The sequence below is a fragment of the Falco rusticolus genome, chromosome 10 (assembly GCF_015220075.1).
Source record: "Falco rusticolus isolate bFalRus1 chromosome 10, bFalRus1.pri, whole genome shotgun sequence".
NCBI classification, from domain to species: domain Eukaryota; kingdom Metazoa; phylum Chordata; class Aves; order Falconiformes; family Falconidae; genus Falco; species Falco rusticolus.
The window spans coordinates 10,857,031-10,882,408 of NC_051196.1; the positions used below are offsets into that span (position 1 = coordinate 10,857,031).

General features: G+C 36.5%; 1 protein-coding gene across 3 annotated transcripts in view; it reads right to left on the minus strand.

Moving 5' to 3' along the window:
- SYT9 (synaptotagmin 9) overlaps positions 1 to 25,378 on the minus strand; it is a 72,174-nt gene that overhangs the window by 22,663 nt on the left and 24,133 nt on the right. For all 3 annotated transcript variants that reach the window (XM_037403089.1, XM_037403088.1, XM_037403091.1), the window contains exons 2-3: positions 15,661 to 16,012; positions 12,224 to 12,770 (exon numbers count right to left, since the gene is read on the minus strand). In XM_037403089.1, the coding sequence (XP_037258986.1) occupies positions 12,224 to 12,770; positions 15,661 to 16,012 (899 nt within the window). The remainder of the gene's footprint in view (positions 1 to 12,223; positions 12,771 to 15,660; positions 16,013 to 25,378) is intronic.

Consider the following 25,378-nt stretch of genomic DNA (forward strand, 5'->3'; position numbering starts at 1 on the left):
GCTTTAGTGCTTTAAGTCCATAAAAGTGAGTCAATAGAACTTCTTCCTCTTAGAAGGATTTTCTTCTAACTTGTTTTACTTTACACATGCTACATGAGAAATGTAAATAGAGAGAAAAATTATTTTTTTCTGTGGCTTGTTTTGCTCTCCTCCTCATGTCCATTTGTGTGAGGTGAGTCTGTTGCACTGCCCAGACTGTTACCTGGTTTTTTTTAATGTTCAGAATAAATAGTATTATTAAGTACATACTAGCCTATGGATAGGAAAAAAATGTAGCGTTTTTAGGAAGTCTGTGAGTGATTTAGTAAACAGGATCTCACAGTCACTTAGATGCCTTCTCAAATTTTTGGTTTAGTTGCTTATAATTTAAATAATTTTACAGTTTTATAAAGAAATCAAAGTTGTGAGTTGACTTGGTATAAATGGTTTCACTCTAGAACTCTTTTGTTACATAGACAATGGTCAGTGATTTAGGGTACTCAGTTTGATACCTTAAAAGGGCCTGACTTTAATTTTTTTGGAAGAAAGTATGGTTTTTGAAAGAATTCAGTGTAGTTATCTTTGACCATCCTGACTCAGTTTTTGAAACAAGTCTGTCTGAAATGAAGGTTAGTATCATTTTTTGTATGTGCTGCTTTAGCACGGAAAGTTTCCTGAAATAAATGATTTTTGAGAAAAAGAGAGTGGCTCCATGGCTGTGAAGAGAATGAGCATCTACTGTTATATCTACTGCTTTGTTTTTAAAAAATATCTATATTTTGTTGAAAAACTATTACAGTTATAGATAGGATGAAAAGCTTTTTATATGTTGTTTTATAATAAAAGTTTTGTATTGAATGAAATGTTTCTTGTGGCTTTCCCAAAAATGTTGACACTTTATATACTGAATAAAGCAAAGAATTTGGAAAAGGAGCTGGCAAATGAGAAATGCTGCAGAGCTACTGGAAGGAATAGGTCCTGACTGAATAGGGATGCTCACTGTATTCTGTTTTCTATTTGGACTGCTACATCCAGTCAAAAGTTGAAGATGTGGATGTAGAACTCAGGTCATTTCTGATGGAAAAAAATCTATCTTGCTTTCTCCAGGCCTAAATTTGACAGCTCACACATATTTTAGCCATCAGATTTTGGGGAAGGAGGAGAAGATTCAAATCTTTGTTGAGCAGGTCATTGTCATGTATTTATATTGCAGAGAGTAATCAAAGGATGGTGATTTGCTTGTTCTGCTGTTCTAGTGAATTTTCTGTGTACATCTCCAGTTATTTGTTTACATTATCTTATGTGACTTTTTGTACTGTTTACAAGACAATATATCCAAACTATAGCAGGAGGATATGCATGAAATCTGAGCCTCAGTGGGAATTCTTTCCCTGACTTTACTGTAGTCATGATCTTATCCTGAGTACTACTCATTTCTACCTGCATAAAATGTTGTGGTCCCAATGGTGAAGTTTATTGTTGGATTAGCATTTACTGTAAGATTCTGTGCTCAGTGGAGTGCAGACATTGAAAGGTTTTCATTATTTTAAAGTAATTCCTTTCTTCCTGATGATCATAAATAATTCTCTAGGGGGCTTGAAACCAAAGTCTGCTGTTTTCTTCCTATCTTTTTTGTTCGCGTTTGTTTGCTTTATTGCATACATTTTTATTTTATTGTTGGGGTTGCTTAGAGGAGTTATCGTAATATAGATCAGATGGTTGATTAAACCACAGCTGGCTTTTAAAAATATTTATAAAACCCCAGTATGCTTTTAAAAAGAAAACACACACAGAGTTCTGTGAAAACTGAAAACAAATATACAAAATACAGTATGGAGAATTGTTCTTTTGCTCTTCCATGTAAACTTTCAGAGTGTTTGGGTAGCAGCTTCTATATGAATAGAAAATATTAAGTATTGGATGATATTGCCAATCTCCTATTCACTGCTACTTTAAAAATAATTTTACTGCAGGAAAGAGAAAAGTAAATTTTAGGTAGGAGGAGTGGTGGATTTCAGCCACTTGTACTGTGGCTGTTAGAAATTGGTTGCCTGGCAAGCAAGGTTATGTTTTCTGATGTTGTGATAAACTGCTATTTTTAAGATGCCAGATTTGACCCAAGAATCTGAGTGGGGAATTTTATCCCAATAGTTCATATAATTAGCTGTGAAAACCTCCAGCTGTCAGTTGTTTTTTGCTTCCCTACCCTTCACAAGCAAGATGCCATTACTAGTCAGAAATCTTCTTCCAGATGGTGTATGTAGCTTTAATTTTGAATTTGTGTGATGAAAGGAGTAGTGAATGTTAAGCACTCAATAAGGTAAGCTGTAGCTTGTGACTACTGTTTTCTTGAGTAAATAGAGCAAGGTGTTTAACCAAGCAATGAAGTGCCAGTAACATGTAGCCATACAAATCTCAAATGCCATGATACCACAGATGTAGCTAATACCATCTTGTCATTTGAGCCCGTCATGTCACCAAAGTACATTCTGTGAAATATTCATTCCAATTCTCTGCTAGGAAGCCATAGGAAAGCTCAGACACTGCAGATGACTGTATGCTTCATTTACCTCTGTGAATACATCCAGTGAGTTCAGCAAGACTAATTACAGAAGTTATTATATCCATAATTCTAGAATTTGAATGCACGTTGCAAATTGCCTTTCAGTGTTTGGGAAGACCAGTGCAGAATGCGGAGGTTTACATGTGTTTGTCATTTAATCATGGATTTTTTCATGAAACACTGTACTTTATACATTGTTCCTGATACACATATATCTTTCTGAATGTTTAGAAAAATGTGTATGTATGAGGAGAGATTAAATAAAATAGTGAGTTAAAATTAAGATCTCTGCTGTAAAAAGGTAGCAAACTTGGAACTGATAAATCTTGATGAAAAACTTTTAGTCAGGTTATAGGTCTGCAGTTTTGCCATTGTTTTGTTAGCTCTACTCTCAGAAAGACACTTACAATAAGAGAGTGATGTCTTTCTCTCCCTCTTCCCTTGGATAGCTTGGCTTCCAAGTAATATATTTTTAACAAAGTGATATAATGGAAAAACATAGCTATGTATCTTTCTGTGATAATCTGAGTTACTACAGAGCCTTGGAAGTGGCCCTCATGCTCTGAAGGGCTGGGGATTGAATAGAGAAGCTGCCACATACATCTCTGAGGCCTCCCAGGGACAATTAGGGCCTCTACAATATCTGGAATTATACTTGTTGATCATATAACCAAATCTTAGCAAAATATATTGTCTTTTAAAGTTGCGACTATCATTTATGTCAGTTCAGTTGTTTCATCTTTTATTTCTTTCAGACTATATGATTAGCTGCTAAGATTCTGCTAGACTAGGAGAAAAGCTAAAAAAGCTATAGATACATATATAAGACATATTGTGGGAACTTCTTCACCAGTCAACTCAAACTTCAGCTGCGACTTCTAGTGTTTCCACACACACACAAAAAGGCAGGGGGGAGGAGGTCTGGAGAGAACCCTCATGTAATTATTTAGCAAATGTTACAGCCTTATCTTGATTTTGGCAAGCTCTATAATTTAGCCTGTAAGCATAAAAAGTGTGCTTCCTAAGCACTACCTACAATTATGATCCAGTAATGCCTTCCTTCTGTACAGACAAGGTTTTGTCCTCTGCAACAGGACTCTGGAAAGATCTTGGAATCCTGAATGGTTAGTGTGAGACAGGTTACATCCTCTAACAAGAGTTTGAAAGGGGACAGACAAATCTTTTGGTAAGAAGAAAAGCCTGTATATAGCGGCACTTTCTTTTCTGTTTACCTGGGGCACGGATACTAGAAAAGATGAAGTCAAGGCTGACCCCAGCAAGGACACATTTGACGATGTGTTAAACAGTCAGGTATGGTGTGCAGGAGGTGCTTCCCAAGTAGCTAGGCTATCCCCTGCACAAATATCCAGTATGTCTTGGTAAGAGTTCGGAGCATAGTTACAGTGAATCCCTAAGTAAAGAACACACAATAACAAAAAAGTGCACTTACTGCTTAAATATGAGACCATGAGAAAATAACATGAGAACTGGGTAAACAGACTGTACGCAGAGGAAAACTGTAAAACTCTGAAATACCCCGTTTGGTGGAGAAAGATGCCTGATGGCTGTGATATCTTGTGGGGATTAAAGACTAAAAATGGCTTGAGGCTTTTCACACAAGCACAGTATGTTCAGAGGGAAGAATACTTTCAAGTTTGGCTCGAAATATTGAAACTAAATTTAAAAAGTAGGATTTTTCAGAAATTTTGATGAATCCATAAGCTATTGAAATGCCCTCTGTGACCTCTTCTAGAAAAACAAAGTAAGCATTCCCAAAACTGTTCAATAATTAAATGCATGTTTGAAGTGATTTTTTTCCCCCTGCCTGGCTAAATACATGTTTAAATTGAAAGTTATATAACAATGTAGAAAAAAGGCACAGTCTAATCTTGAATTATGTGCGGAATGGTTACAGCCAAGATCACCTTAATACAGCTATTTTAGCCTTAACGCTGTGAAAGTGCTCTTTGCTCAACTTTGAGGAATGGCTGCCTATGAATTGTAATATACTAGAGCATTTTTGTGTTTTTGTTTGCAACTCCACTAATGATTTTGGATGATACAATCAAAGGACAGGGTTGGCTCACTGGGATGACATTTTGGTTTTGCTTGATGTGCAGTCTGTATGCTATTGTGGGCTGTTTCACTGAAGGCTATCTCCAAAAGCCTTGTTTAGAGAGAGTTTTCTGGGAAAAAGAGACTTGGCAGAGGAAGATGAGAGGAAAGGAGAAGGGGGATTTGTAGAACAGGGACCGTTACAGACTCTTCCACTAAGCTGGAAAACCAGGAATTTAGGATTGGGTCTAACATTTTTTAGCGTGCAGCTAATGTGTCGAGGAAAATGTTCTTCATTCACTATTGCTGTTCTGGGGCTGTCACACCAGGGAAACATGTATGGTACAAAGACAAAATAGAGAGCTCAAGAGTATGCAGCATTGATGAGCAGGGGAAGAACCAGTGTGGAAACCAGGATTTTATTCCGTTTTGAAGCATAATATCCCTCCCTTGACTTGGAACATTTTGTTCTGATAAAAACCAGGAAGTTTTGTTCCCGTTTCAACTTTCAGAATTTTTAAAAATGTTGCAATAGAAGTGCATTCCAAATAAGAAATCAAAACATCTTATTCTAAAATTTCAGTCTTCTCATAATACTTTTTATTTTTTAAAAAAAATCCTTAAAATTCTTTAACTGAAGTTTGTCTGCTTTATTTTTGACTTTGTTTTTGTTTGTCTGTTTGTATGTTTTTTGTAGACTGAAAAAGCTTACTTGGAAACTCTGATGTCCATACTTCTGGATTCTGTGAACTTCAAGTGGTACATACACAAATACACAGGTCTCTGAATTACCATCTTCTTAAACTAATCCCAAAACCCCAATAAATGTTAGCTGAGGCTTCAGTGATACTGCACGATTCATCCTGTTTCTGACCATGCCTGTGGGGCACTTGCACGGAATAATCACCATGATTTTTAGAGACAAGCTTGGGGTGCTTGTACCACTAACTCAGGACCAGCCTAGCTGCACCTCAAACCATTGCTCTTCAAGGCATTTAACTTTTCTTTACTTCAGACACCACCCCAAGTTTTATTGAATATTATTCTGTATACCCAGTTGCTCCAAAGAGAATTAGGCATCTGCTGTCTTAAAGTTTTCTGAAAACATATGTCAACATTTTATCTCTATCTTATAAAATTGTACATAACTGTATCTGTCCTTTGTGTAGCCATGCTGAGTGCTGTCTCCTAATCTTTTAGATGTATTTAATTTCTGACAAACCTTCTCCTACAAAGTAATTAGCAAAATCATTAGATTAAAAAAGAAAACACAAGAAGTCAAAAGGAAAAGCCTTGTTTTGAAAATGAACCCATTTAAGTACATGGTTATTAAAAAATGTAAAACTGTAGGAAAAACACTGGCTACAGCTTGTCCTGCACTGTACGAAGACTACTATATCTGTTGAGCTGATGCTGAAGGCTTATTAATCTCTTTTGCTTCCTTATGTGGTGATCTGTAGAAATCTGAAGAACTAAAGATCTATGACTTTTCAGCATCTTTTGACTAAGAAATGGTTCATTACACATGGACTTCCATTTTTTCTGTACATTTCATTAAGAACAGTCAGAAAAATAACAAAACAGAGTGACCTTTGTGACTTAGGAGAAGATGAATATTCACTGACCTGCCTCTTGACAGCAATCATGCTTTCGATATTTTTCTCAGTACTTCTGGGTTTGGTTGTGGAGTTGTTGTGATTTTTTTGAAATTACTCTAAAATTTAAGTGAAGTGAATCTTACCTCTTGTATTTACTACCTTAATGTGTCTAGCCATGAAATAATTGTTGTTGCTCCTTAAGCTTTTGGCATGCTTTAATGTGGGCAAGACACATGGGTTTGCAAATCTATCTTTTCTAGAAAGACTTGCATTTGATTGCCTCCCTGATGCCAAAGCCTACTCATTTTAAACAAATGGAACACCAGATTAATACTGGATATTTCTGTACTACGAGGAAAAGAAAAATAAATCAGCTAATGTTTCCCATTTACTGCTACAGTCCTAAAAGTAGACATGGCACTTCACATTGATGGTTTGGATTTGAATTCATACATAAAGCCAGGGATTTGGTTTGTTTCTGTTCCTTCTCAAACTGTTGACTCAGAAATTTTTGTTAACAATTGTAAACATTTTAGATGCTTTTCTGAGATCTCACTCAATGCCATCACTTTTCTAAACCCAGGAACTTGCCAGAACAGGAATTTTAGAAATACTAGCTAAAACATCTTGACAAGCTAAACATTTTTTAAAATTGGAGTAGGTGGACTTAGTTGACTTACTGCCAGCTACAGTATCTGTACACTGTCAAAGAAGATGAGCAATGCTACATAGAGTAGATTAAGGCTGGTGCCAGGAATCTGCAGATTCTGGACCCGGTCTCATTTCTGCTGTTAAGTAGTGTCATGTCTGGAGCAAGTCACATCCTTTTTGTGTGAGTCTGTTCCACTGTCCATGAATCAGAAAAAGTATTTACCTACTTCTTTCAAAGCACAAGATTTAATTTTCTCAAGTTTTGAGGGTGTATACCCTAAGGATTATGACCTGTACCTATGCATGTGTGTTTGGCACACATTAAAATGCTCACAGCCTCTTAGCAAGAATGGTCCTGAGCAATGCAACCTGTAAGGAAGTGTTTTTTCAGTTTGAGGACAGAATAGTTTTGAACTGCAAAAAATCTGGTAGGTTTAGTCATTTTTCAAAATTTTAGATTTTTATTATGCATTCCATAAACAACTGACTGAAATAATTTAGTCTCTTTTTGTCTCTCTTCCACACATACTGTGGTTGGCATTAACATCCCTGAAACAGGGAACTTGAAACTTCCTTCTGGTGATGTTATGATTCCAGTTGCATCTCAGTTATACAACATAAATGCCTAAAAATACAAATTATGAAATCTTTCTTGGGCAAACTTGAGAACAGTTAGCATTTCTAGAATGCAGAATTTCAATTTTTATAACCATCCTACTTTTTAACTGTTTCTTTGTGAAAACACTAGCATGTATACCAACATGCAACTTAAATTCATTTGGTTTTTTTTAAATACAGTTTTGTTTACTGGATCTGTGCAAAAGCAAATCAGCATTTTCTGACACACTTGTATTCTTGACCACTACATATGCCCTAAAAGAGTTTGAAGATTCTTAAAAACAGGTGCAATCAATTTCTTGGGTTGGCAACTTTTAGCATATGCTAGCTCTTTCTATATGTCAAGCAACTTGATATAGAGCTTGTGTTTCTTTATAACTTTGAGCTATCCAGAACTATCTTTTGGATTTTCAGTGACCCATACACATTCTATAAAGTCTGTGACATGTTACTTCTCAAATTCTGTATGTATTACCTATGGTTTTCTTTCTGTAATCTCTTCTGTCTTTCTTTCAGAAATATATTTCTTCTATATTTTCACTTTCCTTTTGTATCCTGATATACTGGTTTTTAACTTTGGGGATGGGTGCTACACTCTTCAATGCTTAGCTAGAAACAAAAGTGGAAGTACTTCAACACAGCAATTTTCAAAACAACTTTTGAATCCTTTCTAGTACTCTGATTGTTTGCAGATAAAGAATAAACCATGGTTTGGATCTGACCAACTGATTTACCTTTTTCAGAGTTTCAGTTTACTTCACACCTTCACAGGAGGTGGATACAGCAGAGTCTCAAAGGAACCACAAGATAAGGATAAATGCTAACAGTCAATATACTGCTACAATTTGTAGAATATTAGGTGCGTAATCACGGGAAACCTTGTTAATATCCTTTGAGAAAAGAATGGTCTAGAAAGATTCACAAAAACAGGTTAGTCTGGGATGTTCAGCCTCAGAGTGAGATGAGATAAAGGTGTGAATAGGGTGTTATGAGTACAATTTTTTTTTTAAGTGTATATATAAACTTAGACATTCTGAAAAAAAACCAGTTTTCATTCTACCATGCCTAGATCACAAGTATAACTATATCTGACAACTGAAAAGATAGCATCAGTGTCAAAAGCTATAAATACTATAAGACCAAAGTCACAAATTTGCCTCTGAAAATGAGTAGTCATTTTGGAAATGCTGGCCCAGCTAAGAATGGAAATTTACATTGTTCTTTCTTAATCCAATTATTCCTCTGCTCTAAGGGGAGGCCACTTTTAAATACTCCTCTTGTCTAGAAAGATCAGCTGCTTAGCAAGTGACAAAGGCCAAGCATTTTGAGAATCCAAACAGCCAGTATGAACCAGAGCTAGATTTCCAGTTCACAGAAATCCTTCTCCATGCTCTACAGCTGCCTGGTGATATTTAACAAGCAGTTCTTGAGAAAAGATTTTCCTTTCTGGGTGCCCAGCAAGTTGTGCAAGTGGATATGTAGCACCTTCTAAAAGGAAAGATTCTCTTTTATCTGAAATGGACTAATGGACAGCTTCAGGTCCTTCACAGTTGTTTATCTTACTTTGTGACAAAGCCATGCATTTTTGCCTGATCTGAGTCTGAAGATGTCAACCAAGGAAATATTAACATCCCTTTTCTCTTCAGAACATACTATCAGTCTATGAACATTGAAAAAAACAACCCCAAAAACCCCACCCCAAACCCTGAATGTGTTTTAGAGGCTACTAAATAAATCATACCAACTACTGAAACCCATCCTAAAAATAAAAAGCATCTTTCTTTCCTGATGAGCCAGAAACCAGTGTAATCTGTCTGGTAGATATACAAAAAGCTTATCTAGTTCATTTCATGTTCATCTAAAGTTGATCCACTTAATTATTTCTTCCATTAAACAGCCCACTGCTGCTTTTTTTCTGGTTGGAAAAAGTGTCAGTGTTACAGGACAGAGATTTTATGCTCAGAGGACCTGGGATTAGAAGATCAACAATTTTGATATTGGAGATTTGTGTTTGGAGGCAGATTGCTTTTGAGTGTGTAGAAAATTTTTATGCTGACACCCGTCTGTGTTATGAAATACTTTCAAACTCTGGGATAGGAGCAGATGTTATTGTCCAAAGAATCAAAATTGTTGGTTTTGAATAAAAAAATCTTCCAGTGTTATTAGAAAACAGAAGAAAGCACATAGCATAATAGGTCTATTTAACGGCATTGTTTGCAGTAAAGCTGACATTTCAGGCATAATCTGCAGTGCTCACTTGAAATAGGCCATTTTCCATTTTTCTGGGCAGAGAAGGATTTAATACATTCTTTTATATTAGTGTGTCAAATTGGATTAGAACATAATAAAATGGAGAATGTAAAATAACGGCCTTTGGGATCACTGGTTATACAGCATAATAAGATGCACAAGGAATTAAAATGAATGTACTCTTCAGAAGTATGACAAACTTGTCATGTGTAGTTGTGTGGAACTTCCCTTTTTCTAGTATGTTTATCCCTTGTGGCTGCACTCTTTGTTGATCTGCATTGAGTGAATTTCCTTCATAAGTGTGCCCAGCATTTGTCTGTTTTGTAATTATTACTATTTGAAACAACAGGACATTCAAAGATAAAATGAGTGAAAATTTCCTACAGCCAATACAGTTTGTTTGCAACCATAAACTGCCCAATGCTGCTCAAAACTTTGCTAACATTTATTTCAGAGATTCACTAATACTGCCTGCTGGCCTGGTTTGGAGTGCAGCCACAGGAGTATTCACTTCAGCAGCTTCACCGAGTAGCTCATAGGATTCATGTTCTGCTGTCGGTCTGTGAGATACCTAGGCTACTCAGGCAAGGAAATGTGCTGAAACTTGGCTTCTTAAATGATGCTTGGAGGGTTTCTTATAACTTTATGGAGTAAGTTCTAACCTTTGCAATTTTGGAAACGTTAATTAGTAAGCTGAGTACTCCACACTTTCATTTATCTGATACTCTTATCTCAGAACTCACATTAGCCAAAATTGGATTGTGTGTCTTATGTCTTATTATTCATTTGCTTTGATAAGGTCTCCGTTAGTTAAAAACTGGGTGACAAGTGTATATGGCAGGTCATGTGTTCTGTTTGGATAAACAAACTTACACTTCACACAGGAATTAATATTAGTAGGTGTTAATGAATGACTCATGTTTCAGTCCTGAATTTAATTTCAGAGATTACAGAACATCTGAATACAAACTATCTGCTGCATCACTTTTGAAATTTGGAAGGGGAAATGATTAAAAAGAAAATATCAGAGTCCATTTTTTGCCAGAATTAAAGCATGGAAAAAGGACTGGTACATATCAAAGTAATTCCAGTGTGCATGTGCATTCAATTTTCAGTTGATTGTAAAACTGAAAAGTTGAACTTGGGACACTTAATGTTGCATGAAGGCAGGCTTTCACTTGGAATGACTGTCATCTCTCTGTCAGATTCTTACTTTTCCCTTGCAGTTGAAAAGCAGTAACTTTTTCTAAGATAAAACAGGTTCATCTTCCTTTGACACTGAGTGTCCATCATCCTGCTTGTACCTTGAGTGAGGGAACTGCTATTGCTGCTGCTGCAGTTCTAGTGTGGAAGGAGATTGTGCAGCGGGTGCACAAGCACGTTCTACACATGTATAGGTAACACTAAGAACACTGAGAAATCACCTTAGAACAAAGACAATGTTCAAAAAGAAATTCCAATCAAAAAAAAAGGAATCAGTTTGGTCTGTAACATGGACATGCTACCAGACCACAAAAGTATAAGATGAAGATCTGCATTCAGGAAAGTATTTGTCTCAGAACATCCTTTACTTTTCAATGGCTTCTTACACTCAGCTAAGCATACACTTAAATGCTTTCCTGAAGTCTAACAAACTTACACTTTGATCTTACTGTTAGTAATGTTTTGTTTATTTCATCTAAAATGTGTACTCCATTTGAGTATGGTTTGACATAGCAAATGAAATATTTACTGACTCTTGGCACTAGTATCTCACCTTTGTGGATTTCTGTAATGTATCATTCTCATTGAAGGTCTGTTCTCCATAGGATGCACGTGATTAAATTCTAATAGCATTACAAGAAGGTTGTGTTATGCTTTGAGAAAAAAGCTCTTTCTTTACCAAAACTAATTTTTGTGATTTTGTACCTAATCACTAATTGGATCCCTGCATAGAATTTGATACCAGAGACTTTGGGATAACAGAAATGTAGAATTATTTTGTAAGATTCCCATTTCCCTATGTAACAAAAGTGATGACAAACAAAGAGTTAAACCAATTCAGTGTGTTTCATTGCTTTCATGGAACAGCATTGTCAAACTTCTGTTTGCCTAAATTATAGATGTAGTGTTAGCTCACTTTATAAGAATACAGTCTTTTGAAGGACTGAAGGTCATGCAAATCATGCAAAACACAGAAAGACAGGCAAAATAAGAAAAGTAGTATTTCCTTAAGTAAATTTTAGATTAAGTAAGTTTAAGAGAAAAACATTCTCCAGTTTTCCTACCCTATCAGTAGGGCAATGACTAAACCATGATCTCCTACGTAAGACATTCTTTAATATATCCAAAGAATGAGAAATGAGGACTGAAAATGTACTGTTCATTTCCTTGGATTAAGGTCAAAGCTTGAGAAAGAGAGAAAATAGAGTATTTTCCTTCATAAATCTATCAGACAATTGCAGTTATAATCAGGTTAAAAAAAAATCAGAAACAAAAAGATTTCAAAAAGAAAAATTATAATACTTACATTGGTGACATATTCAATATCCTTCCAAATATTACATTCCCTGGGAAAATCTGCCAAATCTAAAAAATTATCCACTATCACTTGGCCAATCAAGTCATGCCTGGAGAATCTGTCAAAGTCATACACAGAGAAATGGAGTTTCCTTGTGTTGAGATCATTGTATGGGACAGTAAATAAAAAAACTTCATCAAATACTGGATTTAGGGTCTTTCTGTGCACTTTAGTCTGGTGTTTTGTTTTCCTATCAGGAAGCAGATATATCTTCACATATGGATCTGAAGTTCCAGAGAAGTCCTTTGCTGGCAGGTTGATGGCCTTGTGTATCTTCACTATCAGCTGCTCTAAATCACAATCGTATTTCAGAATAAAGTTCAGTTTTCCACATGCCTTGCTGTTACTCCTCCGGCCATCATCTGTGTCCACTGATCTTTGTTTATATAGCTCTGGCTTAATGCGGCCAATTCCTGTCAGTTGCTCCTGTTTCTGAACCTGCTGGATGTTGAAGTCCGGATTGGAGAGGTTGAGCTGTCTTCGGATTGAGTTATGCCTTAGGTGAAAATGAAAGAATTGAAACAGATTGTGTTGGAGATGATAAGAATCTGTGCACAGCTTTACTTGCATAAAGTGATAAAGCATGATACCCAACAGTTGTGAGAGCTCACCTTCAGCATTAGACTGCTAGTACCACATAATTTTCTGTTCCTGTGTCTTAAGCTAGTGGTACACACTCTCCAAACCTGGCTGAAGTACGTGGCAAATGCAATTTCATGGCCATTGCAAATCCAGAGGATCTGCCTTATTGGCAAGTATAATGCAACATGACTAAGAACTGTAGCTATTCTTATTGGTTATCATTTTCAACCGAATCCTTTCGATTAATGCCTATGAAATGGGTTATATTATGTAAACAGCAGTAGGATCTGGCCTATTATGCCAGCTGAACTTGCTGATTTCTGGTTCTAAGGTAAAGCTGGACAAAAGGAGGATACTTCCTGACATCTCTGTATTTTTATTACTTGTTGATCTCTACAGCTGCTCTATTAACAAGTGAGCTGTTCTGGTCTGAAATGGTTTGTTGACCACCCCAACAATTCTCTCATACCTGATGTAATAAGCTCTGTGGTATTTTGGCTGAAAAGCTACTTTAGTTTTATTACCCCGAGGAGAGAAATTTGCTTTTAGCTTCAGTCCAGTGAAATTTATTAACTGGAGTCACTCAGTTATTGTGATTGAAATTTCCACTTCATGAGATGATAACAGAAATCAAATTTGCATCCCTGTCAGAGTAGTGGGATGTGGAAGTTGTATTCGGTAAAATCCTAATCTTATATGAGTTGGATTCAACTTTTTTGTCCTATTCATATGCAGCGATCATTCAGTATATTGGCATGCCATGAGCTGTGGTTGAACACAGAAAGAGCACGTGGAAAATTCTCGCACAGGATTAGTCCAAAGCTATTTATGTTGAATGTAATCAGCAATAGTTCCTCTGCTTTCATTGTTCATTCCTTCCTTGTAAATATGTGTTTACACATGCTTAAAACAGCCTCTTATATACTATCCTATTTTTTCTCTTGTTGCATAACAAATATGTAATTTTATAGCTATCCATTAGTAATTTTCATCATAAAATATTATCATGTCACAAAAAAAAAAAAAAAAAATTATTGTTCAACCCTTAAGCTTCTCATGGCAGTGGGAAGTGCAGAATATCCTGGGGAGGAATAAAAAGGAATGCACGGGAGAGACAGCTTAGCAGGGATTGTAGTAGGGGCAGGTGCCTGGTCTCTGGCCACACAGCAAAGCCACAGCTGGCTACCCAGTTATGCCAGAAAGCAGCAGAGACAGAGATGAACAAATGAACAATGCAGTACAAGGAAGATGGGCCCCTCCTGATCGGTGAAAGAGTCTTTTGCAGAAGACCTGGGCAAAAGTAAGGGGCAATGAAAGAAGAGCAAAAAGCAACACATGTATCAGCATATGGTACAGGGTAGGGGTGAGACCTGGCCAAGCCATGCCCTTGGGTACAGAGAGCCAGTGTAACTAACACCTGCTAGAGAGAGCCAGACTGGGAAAAGCTGACAGAAGAAAGATCTGCAGAGATTCACAGGAAGAAGACATTGTCCATGCACTCAGGATGCTGAGGCAAGTTCTTCACAGATTAGGATCGCTGCTGCTTCTGGTGAGATGGCTATGCAGTGGTGATACCATGCATTTATCATTTGATTAAGTATCAGAATTGCTGCCTTGTTGCAGCACTAAAAGCCTGTATCTGACTCAGTACTTTCACAATATTGAAGACACACATGAGAGCTCTTGGAGTTAGATGTCGGATGTGAATCTTCTGTTGTTAATGAATCTCATGACATGCTTATTTCCCAGCAGTTTGAAAACACAGCAGCATCAGCCCTGTACTGTACTTCTGGGCTGTTAGTCCTTGGCTGGAATTCAATCTTGTGTGTGGTAGGGCAGATACTTTGGTATCCATAATTATGGCTTTGACCTCCCCAGAAATTCCTACAATAATCTAAGCCCAAGACATTTTTATGCTAATCTACAGAGGAAGGGCACCTGGAGCTTTTGCTGCATAGTATTAATAATGTTCCAGGGACCTCAAATTTTTTCTAAGATATGCTTTGCACAACTGGTTATTACTGAACTGGCTGCTAGCTGCTGTCATCTTACCCATGTTCAGGTGTGCCTGCAGGCAAAACTTGTTCTCCCGCATGGCCAAGAAAGAAGGCTAGCAAAGAGCAATTGGACTAGTGCTGTATACCTTCTCCAGCTGAATCTGCTTTGACTCAGAAATTTACTGGCTTTTCACATGCTGATCCTTTTTCTTACTGTGTGAAACATAATTCTTTTATCACCTGCCCCTGCACATACTCTCATCTCCCTCTTTCCTCTTCCCCCCTGTACTGGTTCTCCAGTTCCCCTGGAGACCTTGCTAACTCTTGTTCAGTCACTTTTCCCCCCACAGTCATGATTGTGGCTAAACTCTATGATTTTTAATTCTATTTCCTAACTCTTGCAAGTGTTTCATTAGCTTGCCCTACTTTTCTTCTTTGGCTGTTTTAAAAATCTTTGAGGAGATATCACTGAGTGTTCAGCATCAGTGCTAAGTGCAAATTAATATGCTTTACAAGCTAAATCTAGGCTGCTCTGGTGCTTTAAGGGACACACAGTGCTTTGTCTTGTCCAGCTCCTGAGGGAGAGGCACAAATGAGACAGCAGTCGATCGAAGAGTGGAATAGCACTGTGATGCTGTTTTGCACACCTCAAAGAATAACTTGTGTGTGGTTTTGGTTGGTTTTTTTTTAAAGAATGTGGCAAGGAAATTATGCATTTTAAATAGATCAGGGCACTGGATAATCAAGCTGTGCTCTTTTGACTGCATCTGTATTCATTAATATCAGACAGGAACTGGAGTTACTGACCGAGCAGAAGAGGTTGGTTCAGTGATCTGACGATGCATTCGCACATTGTGTACACAGTTCTCCTTCGTTCCCGCCTGAGCATCTAACGGAATATCAGGGGAGGTGTGGCTGATCTTCATGGAGGACTCCGGATAGGCTGTAGGCTGACCCAGATAATCCTCGCTGTAGTCATGGTCATTGGTCTCTGTATCTGTGTAGTTCAGTGCTTCTTGTTTGTTGTCTTTGTTCCCAAATGGCAGACCACGCTCTCGCCAAGGAATCCAACAAAGCTTCCAGGATACGAATAGAGAGACACCAAACAGAGCAAGACCACAGGCTGTGACAACTAAGGAGAGCAAGCTTATTGAGATATCTGCAAACAAAAAAAACAACAATGCATGTCACATCTTTGTAGCCTTTGGAGCTCTGCATCTCCAAGGCTTACAATATGGGAAGTAAACGCATCTGCAATGCAGACCTACAAAAATTAAATTCTGGTCCCTGCAACAGTCATATAATAGAAACATCATAAACATCCTATTCTTCCCCTCCACCCCACTCCCACCACCAACCACCCCCTCAAAAAAAAAAAAATATTGAACCTTGTTTGGAATTCAGTATAAGGCTTATCTTGATGGAACTTAGTTCATATTTCCCCTCCAACAGCTGTGTGGGATGAAGGCTTATTCTAAGTATGAAAAGGGCTGTTCATTTGTTCACTTGTTCACTCAACTTTATATGGAAAAAAAGAGCAATGCCTGCAGTAAATTTTGTCTTTTATTTTCCTTTTTTGCAGTGCAGTTTCCTCCACCTCCTTTACCAGATCTTACTGTTACCTCTTCCAGTGTCTGTATTATACTTAAACACTGTGAAAATACGCACACATGCACATATGTGACATGATTTTTTATATTTTTTTGGTATTCAACTAAGTATCTTCTTTTAATTCACTTCCTTCTAATCTTAGACTCATTCTTAACTTTGCAAATTATTTTGGACTACCAATACATGGCTTGTCATTAATAATTTAGTTTAGGTACCGATATTTTTTCAAAACTGAATTTTTTCTGGTTTTTAACTCTAAAAGTTTTTTTTCCTGTTTTCAAACTTCTGGTATAAAACGAAATGTGGAGAAGAGTTTTTTGTTGTTTTCCCCCACATTCCTAGCATTAATCCTACTCCATAATAATATCAACACAAACAAGTTACAACTGGGAGAGGCTTCTTCTCTGTTTTGCTTTAAGTTGCATGTTGGGAAAATGACTCATTGGAACAGCTGTTTTTATGGTTACCGTGTTTTTGAAACCAAGTTTCTTAGTGGATTATACAGTACATCATGCCTTAAATACAATTAGTAGGAATTCTGTTTTACTGCCTTAAATTATAAGCACAGCCTGATCAAAGTAGTTTTTCACACTGTGTGTAGGTTCAGAATGTCAGGCTGCATCTCTTTAGCTAAAAGCTAGCCTAAATTTTCAAAGGATGGCATGAGGTTGAAATGTACTGCTCCTTCTAGGACAATTATTTAAGAATGACAATTCAGATGAAACTGCCTCAGTCAATTTGAAAAACAAAAAGAGGAATATTTTTCAAAAAGTCAATACCTTCTGCCCCTGCTGTGAGTCTCATTCTCACTGGCCAGACAGGTTAAATTTCTACAGAGAGGAGAGGGTGACACTGCAATCAGTTTCACTCAGGAGCTGTCCAGTTTATTTTGCATGCTGAAAACCAATTTTAACCAATTTTTGCCAGCATGGCCCTTTCTGTCCTTCTCCCAGTCATACGAAGACAAAACTCATTAACACTAGGGACAGCACAGCAGCTGTTTGGAATTATAGCAAAGAGTTTCAGAGCTGAAATTAATTAAACAAATTCCTCCCGTGCATAAAAGGCAATTTAAGAGAAAGTAGAATGGTGGTTCTTGATATTTTTGGAATATTTACTGGTAAACAAGTCTGGCAGTGGAGGCAGAGCACAACCTCTCAATTTGATTAAAAAACAGAGGAACTGGGGTCCAGTAGTGAAACACCTTCAGAATAAGGCAATTTGTCTTGGATTCCCTGGGGAGAAAGGAAATATGTCAGAGGTCTGCTAAAAGGTCAGTTTTTAAAAAACTGATTCAAGTAAATGATCCAGCATTAAAAGAAATGTGAATCTGGGAGTTGTCAGAACCAGTCAGAATATTACAAGGTGAGAACTGGACACTGCCTGATGCCAAGGACATGTGAAGGCAAGGAACAATTTGAAAGGTAGACCAACATCCCCTACCTTGAAGATGACTTTACCAGAGGACACAGTCATCTAGAGAACTGACATCATGAGAAAAAACACAAGAGCAATATGAACTATGTTCATTTGGAGAACTTGAAGGGCTTTTATAATATACCTCTGCATTAAGTAACATAACACTGAGTACCCTTATCTCACAGCTTACTTTCAGAGAAGCTGGGTAATACACAGTTCAGGTAACTTGCCAAGTCACAGAGTAAGAAGGGATTGTTTTTCATCTTGGTTTTACTTCTTTCTGACTTCTAAGGGACAATCATGTATCTGTCTTACTTCTATGAAAGACAGTGGGGCTAAAAGGCAGTGCTCCAAACTGTTACCTTTCATTACACACTCATTTTCATACACTGCAGAGCTGGCTGGCAGTTTTCAGCAGCTGGGCAGATCCAGTGTGAATAGCTGGGGTGAGTGCAGTCTCAAGTGAAGATATTTTTGGCTGTGTCCTGGAGCTGCTTTTACTTTAGCCGTTTGTACTGTTACATACTGTTTTCTGTATAATTTTTACTCCATCTTTCCAGATGTCTCAGTTTTCCTAAGCCTGTTTATCTGTATTCCCATGCGGTAGCAGTACTCATCTGATGCCAGTGATTTCCTCTGCTTTGTAATGAGAGCAGGGTAAGTCTTGTTTGTCCTTACAAAAATCAGAGATCTACAGCACAGAAAGTGTTCCTCAAAAATCCAGCTGCTTCTCAATTCACTCTGCTTTCACAAGAATTAGAGCAACATGTTTTCCAGAGCAGTATCTGATGTAAGTCTAAACTGCAACTGTGAATCAAAGTGCAGGCAAGGCTAAGCAGTTTACAGGCAGGCATGGGCTTTGGAAGCTGTGAGGAATGGTGCTGACTGTTTCAGAAAAAAGTTTTTTTCAGTAGCATTGCAACATATAAATTCACTGTGTACATTTTGCCGTGTTTTTGATGATCCTCTGTGCTGACATTTAGCATTTGGCCAGTTCCATTAGTGGCTAACTAATATATCTGCTTTCTATACCTACTCTGCATTCATACAAGCTCTTTATGCTCTGCAATGGAGAATCTCATGAACACAAGGAAGGCCTCTGTGCCACACACAAGTACTTGCACTGATCTCTTCCCTGGTGCAACCACAATGCCAGCCAAATATCTTGACATGTAGCTAAGAATTCAAGTCAAAATTTCACAACTATACCTTCCTGATCATGGTTGCAACATGACTTGAGCTCCAAAATTCCAGCATGTCAATACCTGGACAGTATAATGGCATGTTGATAATGAATAATGTATTCTTTAGAAAGTAAGCCCAAATTTCTGGTTAAAAACATGTACTCTTAAAATATTAAAGGGATATTCCAGCATTGTTGTAATATACACATGGATCTATTAGGTGTTGTTTGGCTAGCAAGAAGTGAAATAAATCTTAGCAATTTAAAATCTTGCAATACATATATTCTTAGCCCAATACAAGCAATCTTTTCTGATTTAAAACCAACAAATTCCAAACGGCATTCAATTAAAATGATAAAATTAACTCACTATGAACAATTATGCTACTAGACTTTAGGATGTATTGGGACAGACCAGTCAATCTTTGTGAATAGGATTCTGTCCAAATTCAATGGTAATTTCAAGTTGTCATTTCCTGAGAAAAAATGTTCTTCCTTTCATTAAGTTTTTGTTGCTTAGGGAGAGATTTTAAGGAATATGAAGTGGTTATACAGCTAACTTATTGAAAAACAATGGAAACATCAGTGCCTACTGCTGAAATCCTAGCTGTGCTTTTGAAAATCTAATTGTCTTTCTTTCATGCAAATACATCTATGGAGGGTCAGCCATAATTCAGCTCTGTAATTGTGCTATAAAGTATTTTTCCAGAGAAGTGTTGTTAGGATAAGTTTTTAAAGTACTTAGTGAAGCTGTTTTAACCTAATATTGCAGTGTATAGTTTCATTTGTGCTTCACAAGTTTTTCTTAATTAACATAGCTGGCACTTGTTCAAGATGAAAGGTGTCTCTTCGCAAAAGACTCTTGAGACAAAGGAATAATTCTCAGCTAATATATTCTTCTGTGAAATATTACTGAACACAGTTAATTATCCTTAACACTGTGTTTAGAAACTTTCTGGGAAATTCTTTAAAGTAAGGTAGCTGAAAACCCAAGGGAGCGAATCTCAGATTATATTATTTTTATTACACTTACATACTCCAACTCTTGTCTGTCTGACCCTGAAATTTATGAATGTGGAACAACAGAACAGGCCTAAGTGAGATCACTGTCAGGGTTTCATATAGTAACAACATTTTCCGTGTTCTAAAAATGTACTGTAACTGGGCTTTACGAGTATTTGAGGCTGTTAGTAGCTGTTAGTGACATTTTTTCCAAGTTGTGTGTTCTACATCTTATAGGTAGGCCTTAGGATATGAGTAGCTCTTGTGTTGGTTAAGACCCTGTTCTAATCCTCTTGCATATTTTTTTCTTCCTAAATAGTGTTATGAATTCTGGTTTATCAGTGTGTGCTTTCTCTTCAGCTGCTTTCCTTAGGTTACAGATTTGTGTAATGTTTTCTCCAAGTATTGCTTAAAATGAGCTAAGTTTCATAAAAGAACTAGATCAATGAAATATAACCCTAGAATTTCACCAAGATAATTTAAAATTAGTTTAAATCTACATAAATTCCACAGCACAATTTCAATATGAAATCAGAATTACTAAAGCATCATGCAAAATATTCACCACAGAAGTGCACAAGCAATAGAGATTTGTTTGCTGAGGATATTTTTCCAGCAGCAATTGCTGTGACATAATTCAAAATTGACACAAGATTGACATCATAATTTATTGGTAAGATCACAAAATTAGAGCCTTCAGAAAAAAAAAATTGTTCATGGACATTCATAAACAGGAAAAAAGGACTCAAAGTATAGCAAAATATTTTTTATTTTGTAGCAGCAGATTCTAGTTTTGTTTACTAAGAAGAAAAATTATGTAAACAGAGTATTTTGTTAGTGATTCAGGTAAGGTGACCTCATATTGAGGTAGCTTATTAATTGCAATCAAAATTGTATGTGAGCACAACGCTTAAAAGTACACTTGCTGAAGAAAACTGATCAGTCTCTATGATAAAGCTTAACATCTGTAATCCAATAAATTAAACTTGTTCCAAGAAGAATTTCTTTTTGTTGCCACAAGTCTTTCCTCTTAATATATTTAGTCTGTGTAAATGCAAATTTCCTTGACAACTTAGCTGACATGTAATACTCTGCTAGAGTTTGTAAGTGACAAAAAATGTCTTTACTAGTCAGACAGCTGGCTGAGTGAGCAGTGGTTCTTAAAGACAGGAGAGGAGTCATATGTTCAAGGGCTTGCATTTTTCTTTCTGACATCTTGCAGTGGTTATCTACTGACAAAGAATCATGTTGCTCCTCTTGTGAAAACTGAAGCTTCTGTTTCACAAGCAACATGGATACAAACAAAGCATAGTAGAAAATAAATTTTTTTGTGACTACATATACTTAACTGTAGTAAGATTCATCCAAGCTCCCATGCCTTATACTTGTTTTTTTCTGGTTGTTACCATATTCTCTTTGAATACATACTTTGCACAACTGATTAAATATGCAAAATTACTGTATACATTTGGTCTTCGAATAGCTGATAAAAAATACTATATAGTATAATCTGGAAAACATGCATAAATAACAATATAACAGAAGAGAGGACACCAGTTAATGATACCGTGCCAGGTTGTCAAGTACTCTGTGGGTAACGTGACATGGAGATGGCCTCAGCGGCTCTGTTTCATCCTGTTAAGCAGAATCAGTTAGGGTGCTACATTTGCACGACAGGAGATGTAGCTGGAGCAAATGAATAGCAAATCTTCTAAAACCCATTTGGCATTTGAGACGCACTTGTAGCTTGTTAGCTAAAAGGAGAAGCTGGGGACATGCTGAGTGGGAAAGAAATTTTTGGGGTATACATTTCGGTGACTGTCAGGCCTGTTAGGTCCTTCATAGTGCTAAAACTGAGGAGCTGTGCTTTGCAAGAGCTACAGTTCACACGACTGTAGTTAAGACCTGCAATGCGTATTTCCACCCACCCACTTTTCCAGCTACTTCTTGGGGTATGTTAAATAGAATCAGATTAATTACCTGCTTAGGATAAATAATATGATACACTTAGACTTTTCTATTTCTTGCAGGATCATTCACAAAGTCAACTGAGTTGCTAACATAATTTGCAATTTTTTATCCTGGTGCTTTTTTAGGAAATGAAAAATAGTAGTTCAACAGGTTATTGAAGAATTTAACTTCTCACCTAGTTGTAGAAAGTGACTAGTCACTTCTGGCAAATACTGTGTAGGTTCCCTCATTGGAAAAATGAAAGGTTTTAATAGAGAAATGAATGATGAAGAATGAACAAAGAACAACCATTCTTTTTAGTAGAAATTTTTGGAAAAATTGTGTGTGTTAAGAAGTATGAAACTTTCAAGATTTGTGAACATTCTCATGAATAAGCCATCAGAGCACACATTAATCTTGAATGTTATGACCCTATGAATAATAATGAAGAGAAATAGCCTTTTATTTCTGCAATATATAGCCAGCAGCAGGAAGTCCGCTGGTTATGGAAGAAGAGCAAGCAGCTTGCTTAAACCATGCCAGTAAGCTTTAAATTCCATTACAGTCCTTGAAAGCCCAGTAAGTTGCAATAAATAGTAAAGAAGCATTTGAGAGCACCAACAGAAATAACAGATAAGCATTTAGTTTCCCACTTGTATAAAACTGTACAGTAACATTGTACCAAAGTGCTCAAAACAATAGTTATAGAGATACATTATGAAACATAATAATGAAGTAGCAATATTTTCTGCATATTTATAACAAATTCCTTTTAATTTTGATCCCCTTTAATGCACAATCTTTACAAGGAAAAACAAAAAAAAAAGGTAGAAAGAAATAAATGTTTCATTGAATGACTTTCTTTTGGTTGGAAAATTTGGGAATGAAATTACTTTAAAGGACATGGGAGATGTGGACAGACCATTACAGTGTTTAAAGGGCTGTTTGAGCTTTAGCAAAATTTAAGTTTCACATTCGTATCTAAAGACATATGTACGTATATATATATATACATATACATACACATCTATAATGCGATTAATATGATGTAATATGATGAAAAAATATTTTCACAGAACTAGCCATAATTATTTCATTGAAATTAATAGGTAGGAGTTGCATCACTTATATAGTTCTAGAACAAATCTATATATCCTTTTCTTTCAAATTTCCATTTTCTTTTCTACTGGAAGCATCCTTCTATTGGAAGTAAGCAATCTACCAATTGGCTACTTGTCCCTTTGATTCTCTGAAGCTCAGTGGAAACCATTATTAGCCTTTCTAATTTTGATTAAACTAAAAACATTGTCTATTTTTGAACCTTACTTTCTTCATTTTGGAATGAAGTATATGAATATATATTTATTTCATTTAGGAAATAAATACGTAAGAAATAAGAAGACAGTATTACTCTTCTGGGCAGTTTGTGCAGGCTTCTCCTTAAAAGGAGAAAGGAATGGAAATGAGGTCAATTATTTCATTAGCTTCCTTTTCAAATCCAGCTACTTTAAGTCTATATTATGAGAGTTTGGCACATCACAGTGGTTCAATATTTACAATCCTTGCTTTACATTTAAGGAAGAGCCAAAATTCATTTTCTTTCTTTATACTGGCAGATCATAAAAAGGTTACCCCAAGTGTTGAAACCTCACAAGGGACTTCAGGAAAGTAGCCTGCATAGAGTGATATGGATAAAGAGGAAATTTATTACTTATCTTGACCTGCGTGAACATAATGAGATGTTTATACCTGTTTTTCAGTTTGGCTGCTCTTGCCCACACCCTTCATCCCCCCCTCTCCCAGAGTGGCTGCACTGTCATCCCTACATAATAATAGACTAGAAAGATAGTTTACAATATTCTCAAACTGTTCTGGTTAGGACTTCTTCATATTAACTGATTGTTCTGGACTTGTTACTCATTATTCTTCCTGAAAAGTAAACTGTCACAAACCACTAGCATCTTAAACTGATCAAATAGCCTGATATTTTCTTTTAGGAGGGAGATTGGAAAAGGAAGTAAAGACAGCTTTGAAAGCATTTATCCTTCTCAGATGAGGAGCCAGATGCACTGTAGTGCTCAGATTTTTCAAAAATGTATTTCAGAAAATCACCCATGGTGAATGTATTATGTATCTGTTGTTCTTTGTGAACGTAGGGTTCCCATTTTATAAATGAAGCTTTTTTGGTCTGATCCATATGTAGTAGGGTGTGATGGAAGTGTTACTGACAGGGATATTTACTACTATGAAAGATAATGAATTAGTAATTTACAATCAGATCAAGTTTACTATGAATTTACTGTTAGAAAAAATATTTGGAATACATTTCTTTCCCATTCACACTCCTTTTCATTTCCAGAGAGCAAAAGAAATGAGTTCAAAGCTTCTACAGACTTACGAGTGAGTAATTCTGGAAATCCTGTCTCTAAAATACTGTCTAAAAGATAACTGTAGAACAGATATGAAAACAGAGAAACTAAGAGCAGAAACTCAAGAGAAATCTAAAGTGAAGCGGCTTAAAAATGTAACAGCTAAAAAATAGAATTGAGAAACAGATTTGATAAAAAATTATCATTCAGACTGCACTTCTGCTTTTTCATTCTTAGAAAGTGATTATTTTAAACCTAAGATGCTCTTGGAAGCCTCCCTAATTTTGGCAAATCCAAATACAAAGAACTTCAACGTGCTTACTTTTGCAAAGCCTGTATTAAATAATGTATGCTTTGAGTAAGAATTGAACATAACTGGATTTCTGCTTTCCTGGGTGTAATTGTAAACTCATGCAAGACATTCCTTATATTAAAGGGAATCTGTAAAAAGAACTAGTTGCAAGAACTCTTTGAAGTTTTCTTATGAGTGACATAATTTCATGTTGTACTTAGTTGTGAATGTAAAATTGAAACTGGACAGCTTGAGGGGGTTTTCTTCTTGTATTTAACTAGTTTTATGGAGAGGAAAGCTGATACACTTTAATGATGACCAACAAAGCAAATATTCAACACCCTGTAGTAGTGACAGATGCCCACCTATCCCAGATTAATGGGCCTGCCCTGATCAATATTTGTTACTGAGAGGAAAGCAGTAGAGTCTAATCCTCTTGTTCTGTGAGTGTACCCAAACTGTGCACTGGGTTTCAGAAATGAATGCATTGAAGTTTTGATAATTGAGAAAGGTGGTAATGATCTTCATGGCCAAGTTACTTTCTGAGGCTTGTCAGAATTCCTCCATATCACGCAGGAAGCATCCAAATATGTGGCTTTCCCACCGAATAGCAAACTGGCAGGCAGCTTGCTGTACTATAGTTGACTGTAAAGATAAATTCAGGGCTATACTCTCTACAGGTGCTGATCTAAGCATTTT